Genomic DNA, 21,882 nt, shown 5'->3' on the forward strand with positions numbered 1-21,882 from the left:
CAATAGAAACGTCGCCCGCCCACCCACCCTTGCCCTGCACAAAGATGGCGGCGTGCCCGCTCGTCTTGCCCGTTCTCAAGATGGCGGCACCCTCCTCCGCTCGTCGGTAGCGGCGGGACGGGCTGATGGCCGCCATGCCGGGCGGGTGAGGTCAGTTCCGGGGTGGGGCCGCCGCGGTGCGGCTCGGGGCGAACAAAAGGAGCCGGAGCCGGCGTGAGGGAGGGCGGGGGCCGGGCGGCCAGGTGGGTGCCGGGGCGCTGCGGGCCGGCTGGCGTTGTCCTCCCCTCAGCGGTGCAGGGCTGCGGGGGCGCGTCCCCCGGGCGGGCCGGCTGTGAGGGGACGGGACCCCGCGGGAGGGCGGGCGGGGTGCGGGGCGCCTGAGGGCGCGCAGCGCTGAGGGGAGCGCGGCGGCCGGGCGGGGCCTGCGCGCCGGGCAGGGAGGGGTTGCTGACTAATTGGGCAGTAATTTCGTTTCCTCCGTGTCCCCGCCGACCCTGCCCTGTCCTGTCATGCGGCGGGGCAGCCCGGGGCTGGGGACAGGTGGGTGCCGTGTGTGCTGGGTGTCCCCTCCGGGGACCTTCTCCTGCCGGGGGGTGAGTCCTGTGTCTGTTACCTGTGGTGCTGGGGACGGAAGCTGGTTGTTTTTTTTTTAATTTATATCTCACCGAGGATATGTTTTCTGTTTCTGGAAGCCCGGGGCGGTGTGTCAGGCCTGTGGGCAGACGGGGCTGATGCGCAGCCGGTGTGTTCGGGACCCGGGACCGGGTGTTGTGGGTTCGGGTCGGTGCTGAGGCCGCGGGGGGGGAAGGTCAGACAGTCCTCTCCCTTCAGCGCTCCCTCTGCAGCAGTCTGGCACAGCTACAGCAGAACGGCGTCAAAACCCAGCAGCCCCAATGGTGACTTTGGGATCAGGAGGAATGTATTTGTGGACATCTTCACCACTATGTTGGGTTTTTAATTTTTATTCTTTTTTCTCCCGTGATGTCTCTTCCTTTCCTTTCCCCCCTGTCGTTGACAAAATGCTTTCTGAAGTTCTGCAGTGCTCCCCTACGTAGCCAGGATGCTGGATGCTTGAGAGATCTCCCAAAGCCCTGCTCTGCTCCCTGCTCTGCTTTCCCATGCCCCACGCTGACATGCAGGAAGCAAGAAAAAAAGCTGTTGAAACTCTTGTTGATGGTGCTAGACTGCTGCCCCTTTGAGAAGATTTGTGTTGGGAGATATGTGTTGAGAGGAGACGGGAAAGTTGTTTCAGTTGGGACTGTTTAGGAACATGGTCTATGTTTTCAGATACTCCTGATGGTAACACTTAAAAAAAAATTCAGACTTTTCAGACTAGAAAGTAGGTAGTAAAGTCATTAATCCTTTTTTTTTTTCCGTCTAAAAAAATGTATTGTTTTTTCCAGGAGGTTAATCTGTCTCTACGAGTTGAGGTTTAGTTTTAATATTAATATTCAGCATCTCCTTTGGCTGCGTCTGAAACATCTGTTTTTGGTCACTTTGGTTTGAATAACTAATTTGGGAGATTCCTTCCTCCCAAGAGTTTCATGTAGCTCTTGGAGTTCTTACCACTTTTCTATGTATCAGGGTGTTTCTTTTTGGTTTCCAGTGACCCTCTGAGTTGTTCTTTGTTTCTTAGAAATCCTTTACCAAGTTTTTACATAACACGGTCCCTCTGTGAAGTGAATCCCCTCTTCTTTGCTGATGATCTCTGTCTCCTTTCAGGGAAGCTGTTCCCATGGCGTGTGGGGAATGCAACGCTTCAGCACCCGCTCAGGATCCAGCACGCAGCAATATCATCTATTTCCAGCACAGAGAACTGAAGTGCAGATAGCAGAACGCAGCTGCAGGGTAAGGGCTGCAGGCCAGCGCTTGAGTGGTAAAATAAAGCCAAAAAAATGACCAGGATGCTACTTAAATATAGTTGCAAAGCACAGGGCAGTGATGCGATGACTGATAAGGAGCAAGGATGAAAGGTGGTTGATCAGGGGGTGATATGGGGAGAGTGGTGGTATGCTAATTAAATTGTGAGCCCGTAGTCAGCTTGAAGATGCAAAAAAGAGTAAAGGATCTGAGTGTTGTCCAAAGTAAAATATAACTGTTATATTTATTCACCCACACATGTGATTCCTGGCTACTTGAAGACTGTTTAGTAAATGTTTTGGTGAGTGTGGTGGGCGCTCCTGCGTTCCCTGTGGGGTGACATTTGAGTTGCTGTGCAGACATCTCCTGGGTGGTTTTTCACAGTGAGCTCAGGAGTGCACTGGCTCGTCACTCGTGCAGGTATCAATTAGGCAATGACAGAAACTAGTTGCAAGAAACTCCCTCCTTCCTTGGTTCTTCACCAGTAGTGATGAAAGGTATTGCAGAATTCTGTGCTTATCTTCAAGATGAGAAATGCTGTCCAGATTGGCTGTGTTCTGAGCAGTGAAACATGCAGCATGTTGCTTCTGGAATATACATATCCCTAAGACCTGTCTGATGTTCTGGTTAGTGTTCTGGTAGTTCACTGATCTGTTTCTTGTACTGATTCTCTCATGGTCATTGGAAACGCTGTCTTTATTGCTGTAGGTCAAAGACAACATGCATAAATATTTCCTTTAAGTATGCCAGAAGCCATGTGTTAAAAGCTAATGTTTCCATGTTTGAAATGTGGAGTGCCTGAAGCCTTCCAGTGATGACTTACTGAGTTGTTTATATTCTGGTAAATGCTGCAGGCGTTCCGAAAGATGGTCTGTGGTTTAGGGCTTTCTGATGCTATTTTTTTTTTTTTTTTTAAACAAGCAGTGGCGGTCAAATGTATAAGTTGTGTTATTGCTGTGTGATTGGAGCAGGTTATTTAGAGGCCTTCATGTAATTTCTCCACATTCTAAAGGATTTTGTTCAGCAGAGTGCTTAGAAAGGAAATGAAAACTTGCTTCTGGTGTTAGGTTGAGCTTACCTGGTGTCTAGGAAAAGGGAGGCACAATGTCAGGTGCGTGGTGGGGGAGCACAGAGGAGAAAGATTTAGTTTTGTGTGGGGCTCCTTAATATGAGGGGATGGGATGCATAGCTATTATTGTGGTAATTGTTAAAAGTTAATGTATACAGCTGCAGTGTGGTTAGCCTCCTTTGTGCATTTTTTCAATTGTTTTCAAAAACAGTCTTAGTTTAGGATATACGCACTAATACCGACCAGATGTTTAACAGTCTACATGCTTTGAAGAGTGTATCTTGAATGCTTCCAAGCAGCTTTTTCCTTAAACGGTTGATGTGGTGCATGGATTTTGTATTCCAACTTGAAATCCAGTTCGTATAGCTGGATTATACACGGCTCTCTTACTGTTGTGAAACCGCGTTTGAAACTAAAAGCTATTCAGTTGTGACCTCCCTGCTGAAATAATAGTGCTTCCTTCTCCTTGTGTACTAAGCATTGTTAACATTTGCTATAAAATTACCTTGGCAATTCTCAAAGCTCCTCTTTTGTGACAAATTTACAAGCTGCTTCTCTAGCTCCAGCCTACCTTTGTGCACAGCAGAGCTGTGTACTGGACTACTTAACAGGGTCTCCTTTAGAGTCTTGGCTTTATTAGATCTTGATGATCAAAGGTTAGATGGCCTGTCCCTTATTAATTGACTAATGCACTCAGAAAATGTTCTGAGCTGGAAGTCATAGTCAGTGTTTTGGAGCACATGCTCCTGAAGGCAAGACTGATAGTGAATATGTTCTTATTCCTCTTCTTTCCTCAGACTGAGGCTAAACATTATTGTGCTGATAGCTGGTGTCTTATTTATCTTGCTTTGCTCTCATCTGCATCTTCTTTCATCTTAAAGGGCTCATCCCTTTGAGCCTGAAAACAGCTGTGGCAACACTCATGGATTTGTGGATATTGTGATGGTCTGTCAACAATCAATTAAGATTATCCTTAAAAGTTTTTACTCACTTTGAATCTAGTGTCTTGATTTCTCCATCTGTTGTTAGGTATGTCAAAGCTCTGCTCTGTCTACCATTTCCTGTCTTCAGCTGAAAACAGCTGGTTATGTTTTCCTGTATGACTCTTCTCAATGCTGGAATTAAATGCTGAAGAGCCTTTTCCTGCAGCTGGTGGGGTGCTTGAAGCTGTTCTGGTTGTTACAAGTCAATGCTGTTGCTGTCTGTTTATCTTTAGTTACTAACAGAGTTAATGCAATCACTTGCATTAGTCAGTACAAGGGAGTGTTTTGTACTTTTCCAAGACGAGCTCCAGTGCCCTGTCCTTGAAGTATCTTTTTTATGGCAAAGAGAAAATTAATTTTGGATAGGAAGCCTGTGGCCATGTACATCCATAATTTATAAGCTGACACAGACATTTTTCTCTGGTCTGCATCACTGTTGTAAGTCACCCGATAGCACTTAAATGTACATAGTTGAATGACACCAACATACAGTCCCTGCTCCAAGTGCCAGTGAAGCTGATAACTTCAGACTACGTTCAGTTCTGTGCAGCTGGGACAAAATGCTGTCAGAAGGCAGAAAATGTGGCAGGCCAAGCCAGGTCTCCAGCATGGATTGTCCTGGTGGTGCAGATGTTCTTCCCTGTGCTTGTTAGGACAGGCTTGCTTGTGTGATGGCAAACAAGAGCTGTTGCACGGGACTGTTAAAAAAAGAATGACTCTTCCCGTCAGATGCAAGACTGACAACATAGGAGTAGCTGTAAGGATGATGAAGTGCTATCCACAGCGTAAGTGAATTATTCTTTTTCATGAACTTCAGTAAAGACATTGTGACCCATCTGCTTGCTTTGTCCTGCTGTGTCTTGTGGCTCGGGTGCGGCTGAATGTTGCGTGCAGCTGCTGGATGGTTGTGTGAAAACCAACTGACGTTGCTTTCCTTGTTGAGTTCACTGGCTGTTCCACCAAGTGAAGAGGGTGAGTTCTGGCAGCTGTTCTTTTCATTGCTCTATCTGCTAGTCTAAATGCTAAATGACCCTTTAAACTTCACATGTTCACATCTCTATTTTAGAAGACATTTTGTCCCTCAGGAGGGATTTATTTTTTAATGCAGAAAGGGCCTGAGGTAGGGAAAATTGTTTGTTGGTCAGGGCTTTGGCATCTGGCTTCATTGCTGTTTTATTTCTAAACAGCAAAGGACAAAAGCACATGAGCTGTTCCACTGCATGTTTTGGACTTTTCCAGTTACTTGTGTGGCTCAGAAAGTTATGCTCAGAAAGTTTTCTGAGGGGTACTTGAAAGCAGCTGTGTTTCAGTCTCCTTTTATTTTTCCTTTTAATTCTGGGCCTAATAAACATAAGGGAGGAGACACGTGAATTCCCAGTCCCATTCTGACCTGCAAAACTCTTACATTTCCCGGATTTTGAACAAAGAGCTCTGTGTCATGCCGTTCAGAATTTCAGGTGGCAGCATGCTGGGGAGGGAAGCTCTGCTTTGTTGAAACCTTATGGTTACATGTTGTAGCTTGTCAATACTCAGGGCTATAGACTTAACAGCATCAAGTATTTTCTTTCCCTTATCTATCTCCCTGTTTCTCTGGGCTTCTGTGGGTTGAGAAATTCTGTCAGCGGTGCTTGACTTCTGCTTTGCAAGTCCACACTCTTCCAAGGAAATCCACTGAGAATTAGAAATACCTGTAGTGGAAACTAAAGAGTTGCAAGATCCAACGTACAGTGTATCCATGTCTATTTATCTAAACCTTTATTATGAAGCCACCTCACTTGGAAGCTGCATACCACTGGAAGTCAGGAGGACTTCCCTGATTTGAGGGAGCTCCTGCAAGTAAGGGGTGGAAACTTAAATTCTTCTGCATGTCATGAGATGTTGCGTGTAGTCCTGTTTTGCCAGTAGCTCCATTAGTAACAGAATGTCCCACAGAAAGGAGGAGAAAAGAGGAGGCTTGATCAAATATTCGGTAAATGAGTCAAGCTGACAAACTATCCAGTGAAACAGAACAGCGATGTTGTTTCTGTTCACTTTGTCCCTAGCTGGATATGCCGGCCAGCAGTTGCAGGCAGGAATTTCAGGCGCTGCTCAGCCAGGTGTCTGTCAACAGTAAGTCAATCTTCACTTGTTTAGCTTGGGTGGTTTTGGACAGAGGAATTGTCCAAAGCTGAGGATGTTTGCTCCTGCAGCAGTTGCTCTGTTAATGCTTTGAACCTGTTAAATATCACAGGATACTGGGGGTTGTGGAAAGCGTTTGTGCTCTCGGCTCTGTCAGCCTTTATCTAGTAAGGTACGTGCTGCTTTGTGATGTCTCTGTCAGCCAGATACATTTAATCTTGTTTCTGACTGATTTTTACTATTCAGGTGTGTTGTGCTCATAATGTCCCTGTTCTCCTAACACGGGCGATTATCTTTCTCCCCCAGGTGTGTCTAGTAAAACATAGGATTAGTACTTGGTGATGCTTATGGTTGGCTGAAGTCTGGGTAGGTTTGGCAGGCTGGTTATGTAAGTCTGAAACTGCTGTTTCTTCTGTCGAATCAGCCTGTTCAGCATTAATGGTGAAGCCGTGCCGCACGTAGTAGGTGGGTGCCCGGCAGGCCAAGACAGGGATGAGCGTCTGGCAAAAGGATCCCACTGTGGGATGCGAGTTTGGAGCCGGGGAATCTGCAGGCGCTGAAGGTGCGTAGTATCTAAATGTAGAATGTGCAAAGGCTTTAGAAGTGTATTTATTTATGCTGGAGTGATTCTGCTGTATAGTAATGAGGCTTTAGCATGCAGATCTTTCCTGGTACGATCTCTGAGGCTGCTGCTATAAACTGTCCTGGGGTTGTTCTATATTAGATATGAATTGTAGTGCTCAAAGAAGTGCTGCTTTGGTGTAGCTGAAACCCTCAAAGGTAAAGTTGTTTCTCAGAGAGCAGGGGTGAGGGGTCTGCTCGGGGACTGTGGTAGCTGGGGAGCACTGTGGAATGCAGAACTTGAAACACCTCTGACACAGACACTTGTAAGATTTTTTTTCTTTTTTCCTCAGTGTGCAATACCTAAACCTGCCTATTTAATTATAACCTTGGAAGACATATTTCCTTATGCTTCTGATAAGTTGACAGGAGTTTAAGCATAAATGTTCCTACCTATCAGCTTATGCAAGTTTACTGAAATCAACTTGCCTTTGAACTTGAACAACATACTCTTTCAAAATATCAGTATCGATGCCTTCCATGTGGGGAGTTAACTACACTGTGAACAAATCACCTGTTTCTGAGTGCAATTGGCAAGTTCTGCAACTTGAGGTAAACACAAAGGAGGTTGGATCCTTCTGCACCAAGGCTGCTCTGACACGGTGCTTCCTTTCCAGTTATGACTGCTGCTGTCAGTAAACTCCTTCGCTGAGCTCGTGTGCTCTCTGCTCAGCCTTCAGTGAGGCTACATGACAGAAGTGACTTAGCAAATTAGGCTTCTTCCCAGTAAACTCTTTCCTGCTGGCAAAGCTTGCTGGAGTTCAACTCCTGGAAAGAGCAGAAGCTTGAAATCTCTGCAGTCTGCCTGCTGGTCCTGTGGAGCTTGCTCTTGTCTTGGTCACAAGGGAGGTAACTTTATTTTTGGCCACATCTTCATGCAAGGATTGTTCCTTGTGTTATGCCAGAATAATATCCTCTGTCTAAATAGTTCTGTTCTGCCCATGTACTTGTTGGGAGGGTCTGTGTTCCAGCTACCTGGTTGGTTTCTATATAGTGGTTCGAATCACAGTCTATGGGAAGAATCCTACTGCACAGGGGAGCATCGAGTGACAGAGATGGCCCCTGAGAATCTGACTTCTTGGAGTTAGTCTGCTGTTGTCATCAACTTCAGCAGCAAAACTGCTTGCTCTAATCCAGAAGGGTGAGTGTTGCAACAAGAATCACATTTTAAAATGATTACAAAATGTAGTTCACAAAATAAAGAAATTTGCATCTTGATGAAAGCTGCTGTTTCAGGAACTAGAAATGGATTACATGCATGGGAAATCCGGGTGAGGAGGGATGCAACTTTCCCACCTACTTTCTCAAGTGTTTGGTGGGCAATTTTCCCTTTTACTGCAGATGCTGGGAGTAAGATTAGATAAGACATGGCAAATTCCAGCTTCTGTAAAGGTGGCCCCTAGTTTTATTGTTTGCATGGGACTTGAACAGGGTCTCCCGGAGGAGTGGGGACTTGCTATGAATGTCCTTTTCATCTTCCAGTGACCCTGTCATTGTTACTGGAAGGCAGGAGATTTCCTGTTCCACCCTACCAGGGTTTAAATGCTGACACCAAGCCATAATGGACTATCATGGGACACTGTTATTTTATTAACAATATCAGTGGTTTTTGCCACATGTTCCTGAAATGAAGAGGAATAGGATCTTATTTATGGAGAGCAGGGAATGGTATGGTGGAATTTGTGTTACCTCCTGGATGTAATCAGCCTGATTACAGAGGGTGACAGTGAGGGCATGTGTGTTCTTGTCGTGTTTGTTTTTCCGTGTGGTCCAGCAGCATGTCAGCAGTCCTGCTCTGGCTCTCAAATCTTTCAGTAGCTGAACTTCCTAGCTTCTCTAGGAGCTGTCTTGCTTTCCTGGTCTGGTGTAGTAGGGATCCTAAAAAAAAAAAGGGGGCAAAAATAAAATGAATCAGGTATATGTCCAGTTTTGGTGCTTCTGAAGAGGGAGGGAATGAATGGGTAAGGGGCCTGGGATGGTATACGGCTCCTGTCAGTAGAGATTAAGGGCCTCTGTCAGAGCATAGATTCTTCTGCAGAAAATAAAGATTATAAAATGGATTTTGGCTCTGAATTTTCTTGTCTGTGTAGACAAGCTGAAGAGATGTACATGACCAGGAACTGTGATTCAGGGAGCTGTTTAGCTACCAGTTTTGAGTTGTTCTGGAATGCTGGGGCTGTGAAGAAAACTGTACCCTGTTTTATCCTGGAATTAGTATTTCTGTAGTATGCACAGACAGCTCTTCTCAAATGTGTCTTACAAATGAACTTTCTCTCCCTGAGGTGGATGTATTCAGAGAATACATACATTAGAGTCACACCAGTCTGTCTTTTGTGATGGACTAACGTAGTATTGGAACTGGATGGGCAAAAGGGCGAATGCTTCATCTTTCAATCTACCACTTCTAGTTGCTTGCAGCCTTTCCAAGTAGCACTAAGCCAGAGCTGGCATGTTACCATTTATTGTTGTAAGCAGCATACCAGGGAACAGAGTTCTGTATTTAGCGTCTCTAGGGAATGTGGTGCTTTTTGAGTTCATATTAGGAAGGGCTTCCTGTGCGGTTCTGTGCTGAAAGTTCATTTTAAATACAAACTTGAATTCTACCCAAGCAGGCGCTATGGGCGCCCCACTTGTCAAAAAAAGCTTTGTCCTGGCCATGGGTTTATAGAACCTGCATTCCCCCAGGACTTATCGGGACGGTCTGTACAAATGATACCTCATGGGCTGGGAAAACACGATTGAATTTTTGCTTTTCCTACTTCACAATTTAATTAATGTGAGTTTCAAAATGACTGAAAGATTAGTGCTTGTCCTACTCCTGGACTTTGGTAGCAAGTTTGAGGTGGGATTACTGCTTTCTCACACTCATTAGGACAAGTTACAATGACTTCCCGTTCTTTGCTTGTGTTGCCTGTCAGGGGAATGTTGTGAGTTCACAGTTACCTGTGGATCAGTCAGGCTTCCACACTTTCTGTGGCTTGTTGAAGAATGTTTTGGAAGTTTTCGTCTGGAAGCCTGAAGGACAGGACAAGCACTGCCATAAAGCCTCTGCTTCCCAGAACCTTTGGATTTCCTTTGTGACACTGAAATCCCAGCCGAGATGAACTCTAGGTGGGAGTGGTTGGTCAGGGAAGTGAATTCTTCTTTTGTCTCCCCCTTCCTCTGCTTCTGAAGTAAATAAGGCAAAGAGCAGCTGTTACAGGATTTCAGTACTGAGTTTATCAGAGGGCGAGTGACTAATCTTTCGTTGGAGAATTAATGCAAAAAGGGGGGAAACCTAAGCTACTTACTTGGAAAGAAGAGTCAGGATATCAAGCAACTTTGTTCTCTTTTCCAGCTTGCTTGATGAACGTGCTGTTGAGTTGCATCAGTGAAGTAAGTGGTTCTAGGAAATATAACTATTGTATGTAAATCTTCTTGCCCCTGCAGTTTGAGAACCACACAAATGTAGAATTATTATTTACTAGCTCTGTAAAAACAGTAAAAAAACTCAGGACAACTATGCTCTGTGTGATGATGTTATCACTTCTCGTAGTGCTGGCACACTCCTTCATCCCTGAAATAAAATCCACAGATAAAACAGTAAACTTCCAAATACTGGCCTGGCTGGGGTAGTTTCAGTCTGCCTTGTGAGCTTTCTTTAAGTGTGAATGTCTTGCCCCACAGACTGCTAATGATAAGCACTGGTTCTGATATTTGTGACAATTCATTTGCCAGGGAAGACAGCAACAAACCAATTTCACAGCCTCAGCTGTAGCAAATTACTTGGAGGAAGCCTCTTTCATTTGTCCCCAAGTGACTTGAAATTTGGTGTCTGCTAATTCCAGTTTTGTTGGGCCAGCACTTAAAATGTGAGGTTCCTGATGCCCTCTTGAAAAGCAGGATGAAACACTTCAAGCTAGTAATGCGTGTTTATGTTTTCCTCTCAGGTGAATCATGATTCCAGTCACTGAACTGCGCTACTTTGCGGACACTCAGCCAGCGTATCGCATCCTGAAGCCATGGTGGGACGTCTTCACAGACTACATCTCCATAGTGATGCTGATGATTGCGGTGTTTGGAGGGACGCTTCAGGTCACCCAGGACAAAATGATTTGTTTGCCCTGTAAATGGGTTACCAAAGACTCTTGCAATGACTCGGTCAGAGGTTGGACAGCCGCAACCCCGGAGCGTACCTACTATAACTCCAGTCTTGTTCCCTCTACTGATGCAGGGCCGATGGGGATCCGGTATGATTTGGACCGGCACCAGTATAACTATGTGGATGCGGTGTGTTATGAGAACCGTCTTCACTGGTTTGCCAAGTATTTTCCTTATCTGGTGCTGCTACATACTCTCATCTTCCTGGCTTGTAGCAACTTCTGGTTCAAATTCCCAAGGACCAGCTCCAAGCTGGAGCATTTTGTGTCTATTTTGCTTAAGTGTTTTGACTCTCCATGGACAACGAGGGCATTATCTGAGACAGTGGTGGAGGAGAGCGATACCAAGCCAGCATTTGGGAAAATGAATGGCTCCATGGACAAGAAATCCTCCACAGTCAGCGAGGATGTGGAAGCCACTGTTCCCATGCTGCAGAGAACAAAGTCTCGGATTGAGCAAGGGATTGTGGACAGGTCTGAGACTGGTGTCTTGGACAAAAAGGAAGGTGAGCAGGCCAAAGCACTCTTTGAAAAAGTCAAAAAGTTCCGCACGCATGTGGAAGAGGGAGATATAGTTTATCGCCTCTACATGAGACAGACCATCATCAAAGTGATCAAGTTCATTCTGATCATCTGCTATACTGTTTACTATGTCAACAACATAACGTTTGATGTTGACTGTAAAGTGGACATCGAGAGCTTGACTGGCTACAGGATGTACCGCTGTGCTCATCCTTTGGCCACTCTCTTCAAAATCTTGGCTTCTTTCTACATCAGTTTGGTGATATTCTATGGCTTGATCTGTATGTACACGCTCTGGTGGATGCTGAGGCGATCACTCAAGAAATATTCCTTTGAGTCCATCCGGGAGGAGAGCAGTTACAGCGACATTCCTGATGTGAAAAATGACTTTGCTTTCATGCTCCATCTGATCGATCAGTATGACCCCCTGTATTCCAAGCGCTTTGCCGTCTTTCTGTCGGAGGTGAGCGAGAACAAACTGCGGCAGCTGAACCTCAACAATGAGTGGACTTTGGAGAAGCTGCGCCAGAGGATCACCAAGAACTCCCAGGATAAGCTGGAACTGCATCTTTTCATGTTGAGTGGCATTCCTGACACAGTCTTTGACCTCATTGAGCTGGAGGTCTTGAAGCTGGAGCTTATCCCCGATGTCACTATTCCCCCAAGCATTGCTCAGCTCACCAGCCTTAAGGAACTGTGGCTCTACCACACAGCTGCCAAAATTGAGGCTCCAGCCCTTGCCTTTTTGAGGGAGAACTTGAAATCTCTCCACATCAAGTTCACAGACATCAAGGAGATTCCTCTTTGGATTTATAGCCTGAAGACACTAGAGGAGCTTCATCTGACTGGGAATTTGAGTGCCGAAAACAATCGGTACATTGTGATAGATGGACTGAGGGAGCTGAAGAGGCTGAAGGTGTTACGGTTGAAGAGTAACCTCACCAAGCTGCCACAGGTGGTGACAGATGTTGGTGTGCATCTTCAGAAGCTTTCCATCAACAACGAGGGCACCAAGCTCATTGTTCTCAACAGCCTTAAGAAAATGGTCAACTTGACGGAGCTTGAGCTGATCCGTTGTGACTTGGAACGCATTCCTCACTCCATCTTTAGCCTCCACAATCTGCAGGAGATAGACCTGAAGGACAATAACCTAAAGACCATTGAAGAAATCATCAGCTTCCAGCACTTACATCGTCTCACTTGCCTTAAATTGTGGTACAACCACATTGCCTACATACCCATGCAAATAGGCAATTTAACTAATTTAGAGCGCCTTTACCTGAATCGTAACAAGATAGACAAGATCCCTACCCAGCTCTTCTATTGCCGGAAACTTCGGTACTTGGATCTCAGCCACAACAATCTGACTTCTATACCCCCAGATGTTGGACTTCTTCAAAACCTGCAGAATCTGGCTGTGACGGCCAACAGGGTAAGTGAGCACAGAGCTGAGTGTTCCTGCCTGAATAAAAGTAACTCTGGCACTTCTGTTATCTATGTGATTAAACATGCTACAATGGTGTGTGAAATACTCCTGGCACTGCCATTCTATTTAAATTCTCCAGCTTTTGTTTCTCTCCAGGGGTTTATCAAAAGCAAAACATTGCAAATAACTCCAGGGGCAAGTTTTTATTAGAGCAGCACTTGTTTTGTAGCATTTCTTCTCTTGACAAAGAAACTACTTCTAAGTGGCAATTGGAGCTGCTTTAGAAATCCTGCCTGTTGGTTGTTTTGCAGTAGGAAGCTTGTAGTCTCTAGATTGACATCAGTTTGGGGCTTCAAATGGAGATCTGAGAAACTGTAGTCTTAATCTAGAACTACGCACTTAAGCTTATGTGCTTCAGCCATGTACGTACACTGCTGCAGCGGCCACCTTGGGGCACGTATGTGTGTGGCTTACAGCTTTGCTTGTGGTACTTTGTGTTTCTGGGGAGTTTGGTCTTGTAAGCATGTACTTCTTGTGAGAAGCAGGATATGGAAAGACTTAAGAAAAATGGTTCTTAAGATCTCACTCTTAAGAGTCATTGTTTTGTTTCCCAAAGGAGACTTGGGAGAGAGCAGAGCAATCTTCTGCACTGTCCTTAGTCAGCGCAGAGTGAACTAAACCAGGTTTATCAACTGGTGGTTGGATGTGAAAATGTGAACTGTGGCAATTCCTTGACTTTCAGAGGGTAGGAAATATGATGGCACCCTGCTGCGCTGCAGTATGATGGCTGCGGGTTTTCTTGCGTAATCCCATGTAGACCAAGTCTAAGCGTTAAGTGTCTGAGTCTAAGCACAGGGCGGGTTAGAGGGGATGGTGAAGTGTGCCAGGCTGCCTGATTGCCACACGTTGTTTCTTGCCTTCTGGTGGAGGGTGTTTATTTGCTTACAGCAAACTGTACCCATGTTTTTTTCCTGTATTTTTGTTCTTGTGTTTGCAATTAAAGGGACTCAATTTACCATGTATCACAGAGATCAGTCTGTGACTGCACGGACTGGATTGCTGAGCTGAATGTCTCATTGAAGCTCTCATTCATTCTGTCTGCAAATTCCTGGGAGGCTCTTTTTCTCTTGGAGTTTATTACCACCTGAAGTTGCAAAAGGCTCTAATATAACTACAAATTGCTGACAGATCTAATTAGTGGCTTCTGGGTTCTTTGGGGAATACGCAATAGAATTGTCCCGGAGCAGTCCTAGTTTTCACTGTCATATATCAAGATCCTTACTGCTATTGGCAAGATATATTCATAATTGAACACTGTCAAATTGCCTGTGAGAGACGGACAGCGCAGTTCTGCTGTGGTTTGGCTTTTCACAGGGGAAACGCTCTCAAATCAAGTATTTAATTGCTAATGCAGTTCAGTATTACACAGGGTTCTTAAAACTCCAGCCAGCAGTTTGAAGTGGCTGTTGGAAAAGTTCAAGCCTGTGTTGTGTGCTGTCACTCTTCAGTGGCACAAGCAGCAGCCGTTCAGCGATCCCAGTTTAACAGCTTCTCACCCAGTTTGCCCAGCACTAACGGACTGGGTGGCTGAGCATCTATTTGTACAGGAGGCCTGAGCTCTGGTAAACGTCACACTACACACACGTTCCCTGCTACATTAAAACCCAAAATATTTTCTTGGTGCAAGTGGGGCTGATATTGGTAGTTTCTGAGGATGGCATTAAGCAGAGGTGAGGGAGTGTGTGTTTGTTTTTTGTTTTTTTTTTGTTTTTTTTGTTTTTTTTAAGCTACTGTTCAGAATTCAAACAATTTTGTACCTTTGTCTTCTGGTAACCTTCCTGGCACAGCTTCCAAGGGTTAATCTGCACTGTATCCTCTGCAGTCTTGGGGTGGAGGCTCTCGTGGATGAAAAGGAGCTGAGGGCCCCTCATGTTCCGCAGCACAGTGCGACACCACCCATTTATCTCTGAAAAAACCCGAAAACAATAATGCAAGAGAAAGGCTGGAGCAGCCTTAGCTCCAGCTTGTTCTGAAGCAAAAGGTGGTGAGGACCCAGTGGAACAGCTGAGCTGTTTGTATCCTCCACAGTTGCCGTGGGGCTCTGGTGACCCACTTACTTACAGTAAAGAGTGACTGCAGGAAGCAGGAGGACTGGCAGGCTGGCATTTCCCAAAGCCAGGAATTATCTCAAATGTCCTCTCCTAGCTCAGCAGTCTCAGCAAATAGAGACCAGGAGTTGGCTGGTATTGGCGCACCATTCTGGGAAGCAGGCTGCATTACAGCACACTGCTTCCTTCCTAAACCAATACTTGTCCCTTAAACGATACTATTATTTTCAAGAGTCTGTGATCATTTAATTGCATGTTGCTGTTTGTAAAACAATTGACAGTACCAGTAACAATGACTGAATTCAACTGAGTTTTATTGGTCTGGTCTCAACTTGGCTTCTTCTTGGACTTCATGTTGTTCAGAACTGATTAGACTCTAATTTAACTGTGAATGATATCATGCACAATTTAAGTTTTAAAAAAAGGACATGGTTGTATTTAAAGGCAAATCGTAGCCTCCAGGATGAGACTTTGAATTATGGGGAGAATACTGAATTGTTATGTTCAGTTCTTAGCCTGGTGTTTGTTAAACTTTAGCCATAGTGTTTTCCTAGAAATTCATTGGGAAGACTGGACTATTAAAAGGCTTTAATAGAAGTAAGCCTTATTAAATTAGTGACTCATGGATACTTGAAGGTGGTGGTGGGAAAGCTAACAGCTGGTGGCTTTGGTTTTTTTGGTTGCATTTTTGCACAGGCAAAAAAACCTGTGCTGTGCTTTGGAGCCTAGAAAGTCTTTGCAACATTTTAAAGCCTGACAGAAATGATTGAAGAATAGTCCCAGTTCTCAGGGTCTGGAGGTCATACCTGTTGTAGCCTCTTCTCTTACAACAGCCAGACTAGGAGTGCTGACTCAGTCCAGTCTTTCTGGTGTTCAGCATGACACCGGTTGTGCAAAGGGGCTGTGATAAGTGACAGTATAAAGGGTTTGGGGTGGAAAACAGCTGATACTGATGGGAGCGTGTGACAGTACAGGCCAGCTGTTAGCTGGTTTCTGGTCCTCTAATCCTGTCCTTAGTGATATCTTCAGCTTTAGCCACCATCATTGGTGATTTCTTCTAACTCAGGCAGCAGAGTGTCTGAAAGACACATACAGTTGTGGTGTAGTGACTTTGGGAACAGTCCTTATGATGGAAAGCAGGGGAGAAGTGGATGATCCAAAAGAAGTGCTCTGTAAACCCTGAAGCATTGTGTGGGCTTGTTGGTCTCTTATGAGCACGTGTCCATGTTTGCTGGTGACTCTGCCTATGACTGATTTCTTTTTTTGTTTGTTTTTCAGATTGAGAGTCTCCCACCAGAGCTGTTCCAGTGCAGGAAACTGAGAACCTTGCACCTGGGAAACAATGTGCTGCAGTCACTCCCGTCCCGGGTCGGAGAGCTGACAAATCTGTCGCAAATAGAACTACGAGGGAACCGCTTGGAGTGTCTGCCCGTGGAGCTGGGAGAGTGTCCTCTGCTGAAACGCAGTGGGCTTGTGGTAGAGGAGGACCTGTTCAACACGCTGCCCTTGGAAGTCAAAGAGCGGCTCTGGAGGGCAGACAAAGAGCAAGCCTGAGCCCCTGGAAAAAAGGGAAAAGCGTCTGACCAACTAGAAGGAAACAAAAGGCCATTTCAGTCCCCCTTTCCCCAGATCCTCCCCTTTCTCCCCTCCGATCACTACCAGACTAGCCAAGGAGTCCCTGAACAAACACGACTCTGAATGAGGCAGCTTCTTGCCTCAGGTGCAGGCTGGGGGAAGCTTGGGATCAGGATGAGGATCACGACAGATTAGTCGGCCTCTGAGAAAGGGGCAGTGGGAGTAAAAGGTCTTGCTGTTCTGGACAGAAAGTGAGGTGGATGGTGCTGGTGAGAAGAAATGACCTTTGAATGGAGGAGAAAATGAAATGTGGGGATTGCTGCATTGCTCCAAATGGGGCTTATACATGTCAGGGACCGAGAGTGTCCAGTGTCCTGCAAGCAAAGATCAAGAGACTAGGAAACCTCTTGAACTTCCATCTCTGTGTGTGACACCTGGTACTGTCCCCTCAACTCAGACTCAGGCAGTGAGGCCCCACGGTGGGGTGGGATAGGATACAGACAGCTGATTTTATCTACATGCTGGCATTAAGATTTGGGGGATAAATTGATCTCAGACATCAGCTTGAATGCAGGATTTTTTTTTTTTTTTTTTTAACCAAATGTCTGTCCCCTTTGCACTCTGCACCTTCTTTTCTGCCCTGGAGAAGGAACAAACCCTCCCCAAACTATATCTGCTCCTTTAAGGTTGCACTGTTTTAGTAGTTTCAAGTCACTTGTGCTGGAAGCACTAACTGACATAATTCCAGAGCTTTAGCCTGTTCTGAAATGGATGGTTATAGTGCAAGCGGGAGAAAAATCTGGATAAAAAGCAGTGGGACTGTCTAATCTACTCTCCCAGAAGCACTGAGTTGCTTCAGGATCTGGCTTTTAAAGTTTTTAAGCTACTTTTACATTCCTGGTATTTTGTCACATATCAAATATGAACATACAACTGGCCAGGGTGTCTCCTGGGGCTGGTGGTGTTGGTGGAGAGGAACACTCAGTTTTTCTCTGCATCTCTTGCCCCCCGTTAAGTTGTTAAATGCTTTGCCAATGTTTTTCATGAGCGCAGTCTACAGAGCTGCTTGGTTGGTCTCTTGTGTTGTCCTCCTCACTTTAACGGCTGTCAGTTCCTGTTACACCTCTTGACTTAAGTAGGAGGCTGATGCTGATTGAACGTGGTGCTGGAAAAGGACCTGGCCTCCTGTTTCTTCCTCTTTCATTCCATCAGCTTTAAGGAGCGATATGAGAATCCTCCATGGACTGAGCTCCTCTAGATCCCTGGGACAGAGCAGGCGTAATTCAAACAAGTCTGACCTGTTTGGTATTGTTTGACAGAAGAAAAAAAAAGAAAAATAAAACCGCAAGTGTCTGCGCTGGCAGAGGTAGATAACTTGTAATAGCTACTGATAATCATGTCCTTAAGGTGGGGTGGTTAAGGTGTGCCTGTGATACACCCGAGGTCTGTCCTTCCCATCAGAAGAGGAGGCTCAAGGACCTCCAGGTCCTGGTTGTAACACTCTGCATCAGACCAACAGGTTGGCCCCAAGGTGCAGTGCTGCACGCTGGGGCTTGGCAACTTTGGGGGCATCCCATGTCTACAAAAGTATGGAGCTGCAGCCTCCTCCAAACCGATTCCTGGCAAGCTCCCAGGGAGTGCCCCGGCCTGGTGAATTGTGGTGATCCCTTGGATGCTGGGGCAATAAGGCACGCTGTGGCTTTCTTCATCAGATGTAAGATATGAAATATATACACTAATCATGCTGAAAACACAAACGATGTTAACTGGGCTCTGGATTTGTTGATGTTCAGATGCTTAAATAAAGCTACATTAAAATCCAGGAGATATGTTTATAAAACTACTTTTAAGAAAGATGTAAATTCTGCCTCCCATAGTCCATTCATTATGAAAAGTTTAAACAGTCCAGGGAATAATATAATTGAATCTCTTTATCTGGAAAGCAAGGTACTGTAAAAACTCTTCTTCTTTCTAACAGGGTTAGTGTCTTGAAATTGTATTAGAGTTGGGGCCACCACTGAAAAGATGGGGAAGTGTTGATGCTGATGCTTCTTGGATTGCACGTGTTCTATTTGCACGAGCATTTTGGATTAACAGAGAGGACAGGAGTTGCTGGGTGGGCCTAATGCTTTTGAAGTAAAGCAGGAATGGCTCCAGGCTTCAGTAATAACTGTTTTCCAGTCAGTTCCTTGTGGTGGGTGTGGGGGCTGTTTGGATTGTGAAAACCTTTTTTCCTTATGCTGTGCCAAAAGATAGTGCTGGAGAGTAACAGCTACTGAATAGCGGCTTGAACTCTGTTTTGTATTCAAGGCCACTGGTTGACTGGTTTACAACACACGTATTTTAGACCAGGCAGGGCTGAAAGGGCAAAGCACCTCAGGATTTTCACCTGCCTTAGAGGAGGAGAGATTCCTTCTGTGTGTCTAGATCGTTGTACACGGGGGCTTTGAATCTTGACTGTAGTTGTGGTCCTAGTCATACAAACAGAACTTTACACAGTCACGTTAGAAATGTATATAAGCGGCTTCTGAAAGTATGCTGCAGTGCTTCTAGAAGCTTGCAAGCCTGAACTGCTGTTTTTCTCAGTGCTGAGTCCATGGGACAAGTGATCAAATAACGGAGCTATGCTGCTGCTCGCTGAGTAGAGACTGCTCTGTGCCTGAGGTCTACAAAGCATTTTTAAGAGAGGCCAGTATTGATCGTGCATGAAGACACTGGCTTTTTGCTCCCCTTACAATATTCCAAGCTCAATTTTTTTCGGCTATGGCTGCTGGGGCTTGAGATGGCTTCCTGCGTGGCAAAACTAGGGTGAGCAGTCTGATAACTTCTTGTACTTGAAACACGGGTGGCACAGATATACATGGCTACTCTGGAAGACAGCAATATGTATTATTTACTCCTGATATGTGCTTCTTGGTCTTCCCTCAAATAGATACTGATTCTAGAGTATCAGTCTCGCGTGATGAGATGAAAGAAGCTTTAAAATGTCAAGGATGGGGTCTAAACTGTGAGGTCCTGAATGTGTTTATTGCTCAGGACTCCTGCAAAACTCAACCCACAGCAGAATGAGTCATCCACCTCCCAAACTTGTCTGGATTGCTCAGGCTTTGAGAGATGAGCTTGCATCAACAATCCTTCCTCATTTGCAAGTATTCAATTAGTGTATATTTTTTCCTTTAAATTTCCATCAAACTGAAGTTTAAGGGGTTTGTTTCTGAGGCTGATCTGTGCATTCAGAAAAAAAAAAAACAAACAAGCAAACAATCAACAGTCTGGTCAGTGTATTGTTTTCCTGATGGGCTTTTCAAAGCACTCTGGTAGTAGCAAACCAGATTATTTATTAGCTGCTAAACCATACAACAACTTCAACCCAATTGTTTCCTTAATAGCACTTCTGAGCTGCATGAGTTGTTGGAGCCCCTGTAGATCACACACACACGCTCATCCCGTGTTAGGACTGGACGTTAGTGATGCTAAATACTCCAAAAGCCACTAAATTGCAACTAAGGAATACCAAACCTACTCCATGTGTTACATCTTGCTGTATATCTGAAACTATGCACTGGAATGTTAGCTGAAGTTGTTATTTGTTTAAGATGTTCTGATTTCTATTTGGTCCCCAGTTAATTTAGCAGCTGGAATTCAATTTACTCTGCCGGTCTGGTTAAATAGCTGTTCCACGTAGCTTTCACGACATGGTGTTTTTTGGTATTGTTACTTCCTGATAATAATCCTACCTCATTTCTTATTTTTTTCTTATTACCATTTATGCACTCTTCTTAGCTCACTTCACTTTAATTAAAGTTCTTGGTGTTCATTACCATAAATAGCATTAAGTGGTTTTCTGTTGCTGAACCACACTTTTCTTTCCTTGCTGAAAACTGATTCTAGAGATTTGGAGAACAATAACACACCCTTTGCAGAGGATGAGGTGTATGGAAAAAACGTTTCCAATATTATTGATTCCACAGCTGTGACACCGTTTCCTTTCCCTGCTCTGGAAAGGGACTTGCAGGGTTTGAGTTCTTTGGATTTTAAATTTTTTATTTTTAGTCTTTAAGGGGAGGATTGTTGTTATTTTTTTTTTCCTCATTAATCACAGAATCGACTGCGTTGGAAAAGCCCTCAGAGATCATCAAGTCCAACCCTTGGTCCAACTCCAGTCCATTGACAGATCATGGCACTAAGTGCCATGTCCAATCTCAATTTAAAAACCTCCAGGGCCGGTGAGTCCAGCACCTCCCTGGGCAGCCATTCCAATGCCTGACCACTCTCTCTGCAAAGAATTTCTAATATCCAGCCTAAATTTCCCCTGGCAGAGTTGAAGCCCATGCCCCCTTGTCCTATTGCTGATGCCTGGGAGAAGAGCCCAATCCCCACCTGGCTACAACTTCCCTTCAGGTAATAGCTATACCTTCTCTAAAGATAAATTAATGTAACTTCTCCACAGAGACATTTGCTCCTCCAGGTGTATTTGCGATAGTCCTGCCTGCAGCCAGCTCTTTCCTCTGATCCTCCCTTTCAACCATGGAGACATTTCTCAACTTCTGGTGTGACTTCTCGCTGACAAACAATATTGTCATACTGTAAACAGTAGGGTCACCTCTGAAATGTTACCTACGGTAAGGCTGTGTGAATGGGAACTAGTAAAACTATTGCTTAAACTTCACTTTTTCACATTGCATTTTAAAATTATTTTTCCCCCCACCGTTTGGCCTCGTGGTGGATCCTGTAGTTTTACTAAGCACGTGCCAAAACAGTGAGTTTTCTGTCCTACCTGCATTGTAACAGTGCGTGAAGCACAACTGGACAAGAGAATTATTGAACTCGGCCCCTTCTCCCTTCATCCGCAGCTGTGGGTGAATATCGAGCTGCCTGGGCAGTGTGTGACCCTCCAGAAATCTCATCTCCAAAATCCCCTTTCAAAAGTAGCTGTGTTTGAATTGCTGGAACCCGACAGCAAAAGTGAACTTTGGGTGAGTTCATGCAAAGGAAGGTTTAATTCAGGATTTACCCTTCCCTTCCTCCATCTCCTTTAAAGGAATTTTATTGAACAATGAGGGAATTTCTTTTTTTTAGAGGAGACTTAATGAGAAGGGGGCTAATGAGCCTGAGTCATCTCTTACAGCTGACAGATGTGCCCTTTAAGTAAGACGCTACTCATGGCTTAAACATTGTTCACTCCCTTTTTGTAAATGTCTGAGCAGGGTTGTGGTTTGGCATCCGAGACCCGCGACTTGCTGTAACATTTCAGGATCGTGACATTCGCGTTGTACGTGGGGCTGTTTGGGCAGCTGATCGGCTGCACCTCCACCGTGAGCACTGCGGGCTGCTGTGTTCTCCGAAAGCCTTGTAAGACTGGACACTTCAACGGAATAAAAGTGTTAATTTTGAATTTGCATTTTCCTTTTACGTCTGCTTTCTTGTAAGTTTTCTGTATGCAAAGGCGCTTAGCAGATGT

General features: G+C 45.1%; 1 protein-coding gene across 6 annotated transcripts; it reads left to right on the forward strand.

The window, feature by feature from the left end:
* Positions 1–39: 39 nt before the first annotated feature.
* Positions 40–21,822, forward strand: LRRC8A (leucine rich repeat containing 8 VRAC subunit A). Of its 6 annotated transcripts, XM_082067884.1 has the most exons (5): positions 40–150; positions 1,723–1,848; positions 9,989–10,026; positions 10,581–12,744; positions 16,125–21,822. In XM_082067884.1, the coding sequence occupies exons 4-5, from the start codon at positions 10,588–10,590 to the stop codon at positions 16,398–16,400; spliced, it is 2,433 nt and encodes an 810-aa protein (XP_081924010.1). In that variant the 5' UTR covers positions 40–150; positions 1,723–1,848; positions 9,989–10,026; positions 10,581–10,587; the 3' UTR covers positions 16,401–21,822. The 6 variants fall into 6 exon arrangements, with proteins under 6 accessions (XP_081924010.1, XP_081924007.1, XP_081924008.1 ...); XM_082067881.1 differs by lacking the exon at positions 9,989–10,026; XM_082067882.1 differs by lacking the exons at positions 40–150; positions 9,989–10,026 and adding an exon at positions 200–242.
* The last annotated feature ends 60 nt before the right edge of the window (positions 21,823–21,882 follow it).

The sequence above is a fragment of the Streptopelia decaocto genome (genome assembly GCF_964273445.1).
Source record: "Streptopelia decaocto genome assembly, chromosome: 17".
Classification (NCBI taxonomy): domain Eukaryota; kingdom Metazoa; phylum Chordata; class Aves; order Columbiformes; family Columbidae; genus Streptopelia; species Streptopelia decaocto.

Coding starts and splice junctions, on each gene's coding strand:
- LRRC8A (XM_082067884.1), top strand. CDS start 10,588: ATGATTCCAGTCACTGAACTGCGCTACTTTGCGGACACTCAGCCAGCG. Junction 12,745..16,124: donor TGGCTGTGACGGCCAACAGG/GTAAGTGAGCAC, acceptor TTTGTTTTTCAG/ATTGAGAGTCTCCCACCAGA.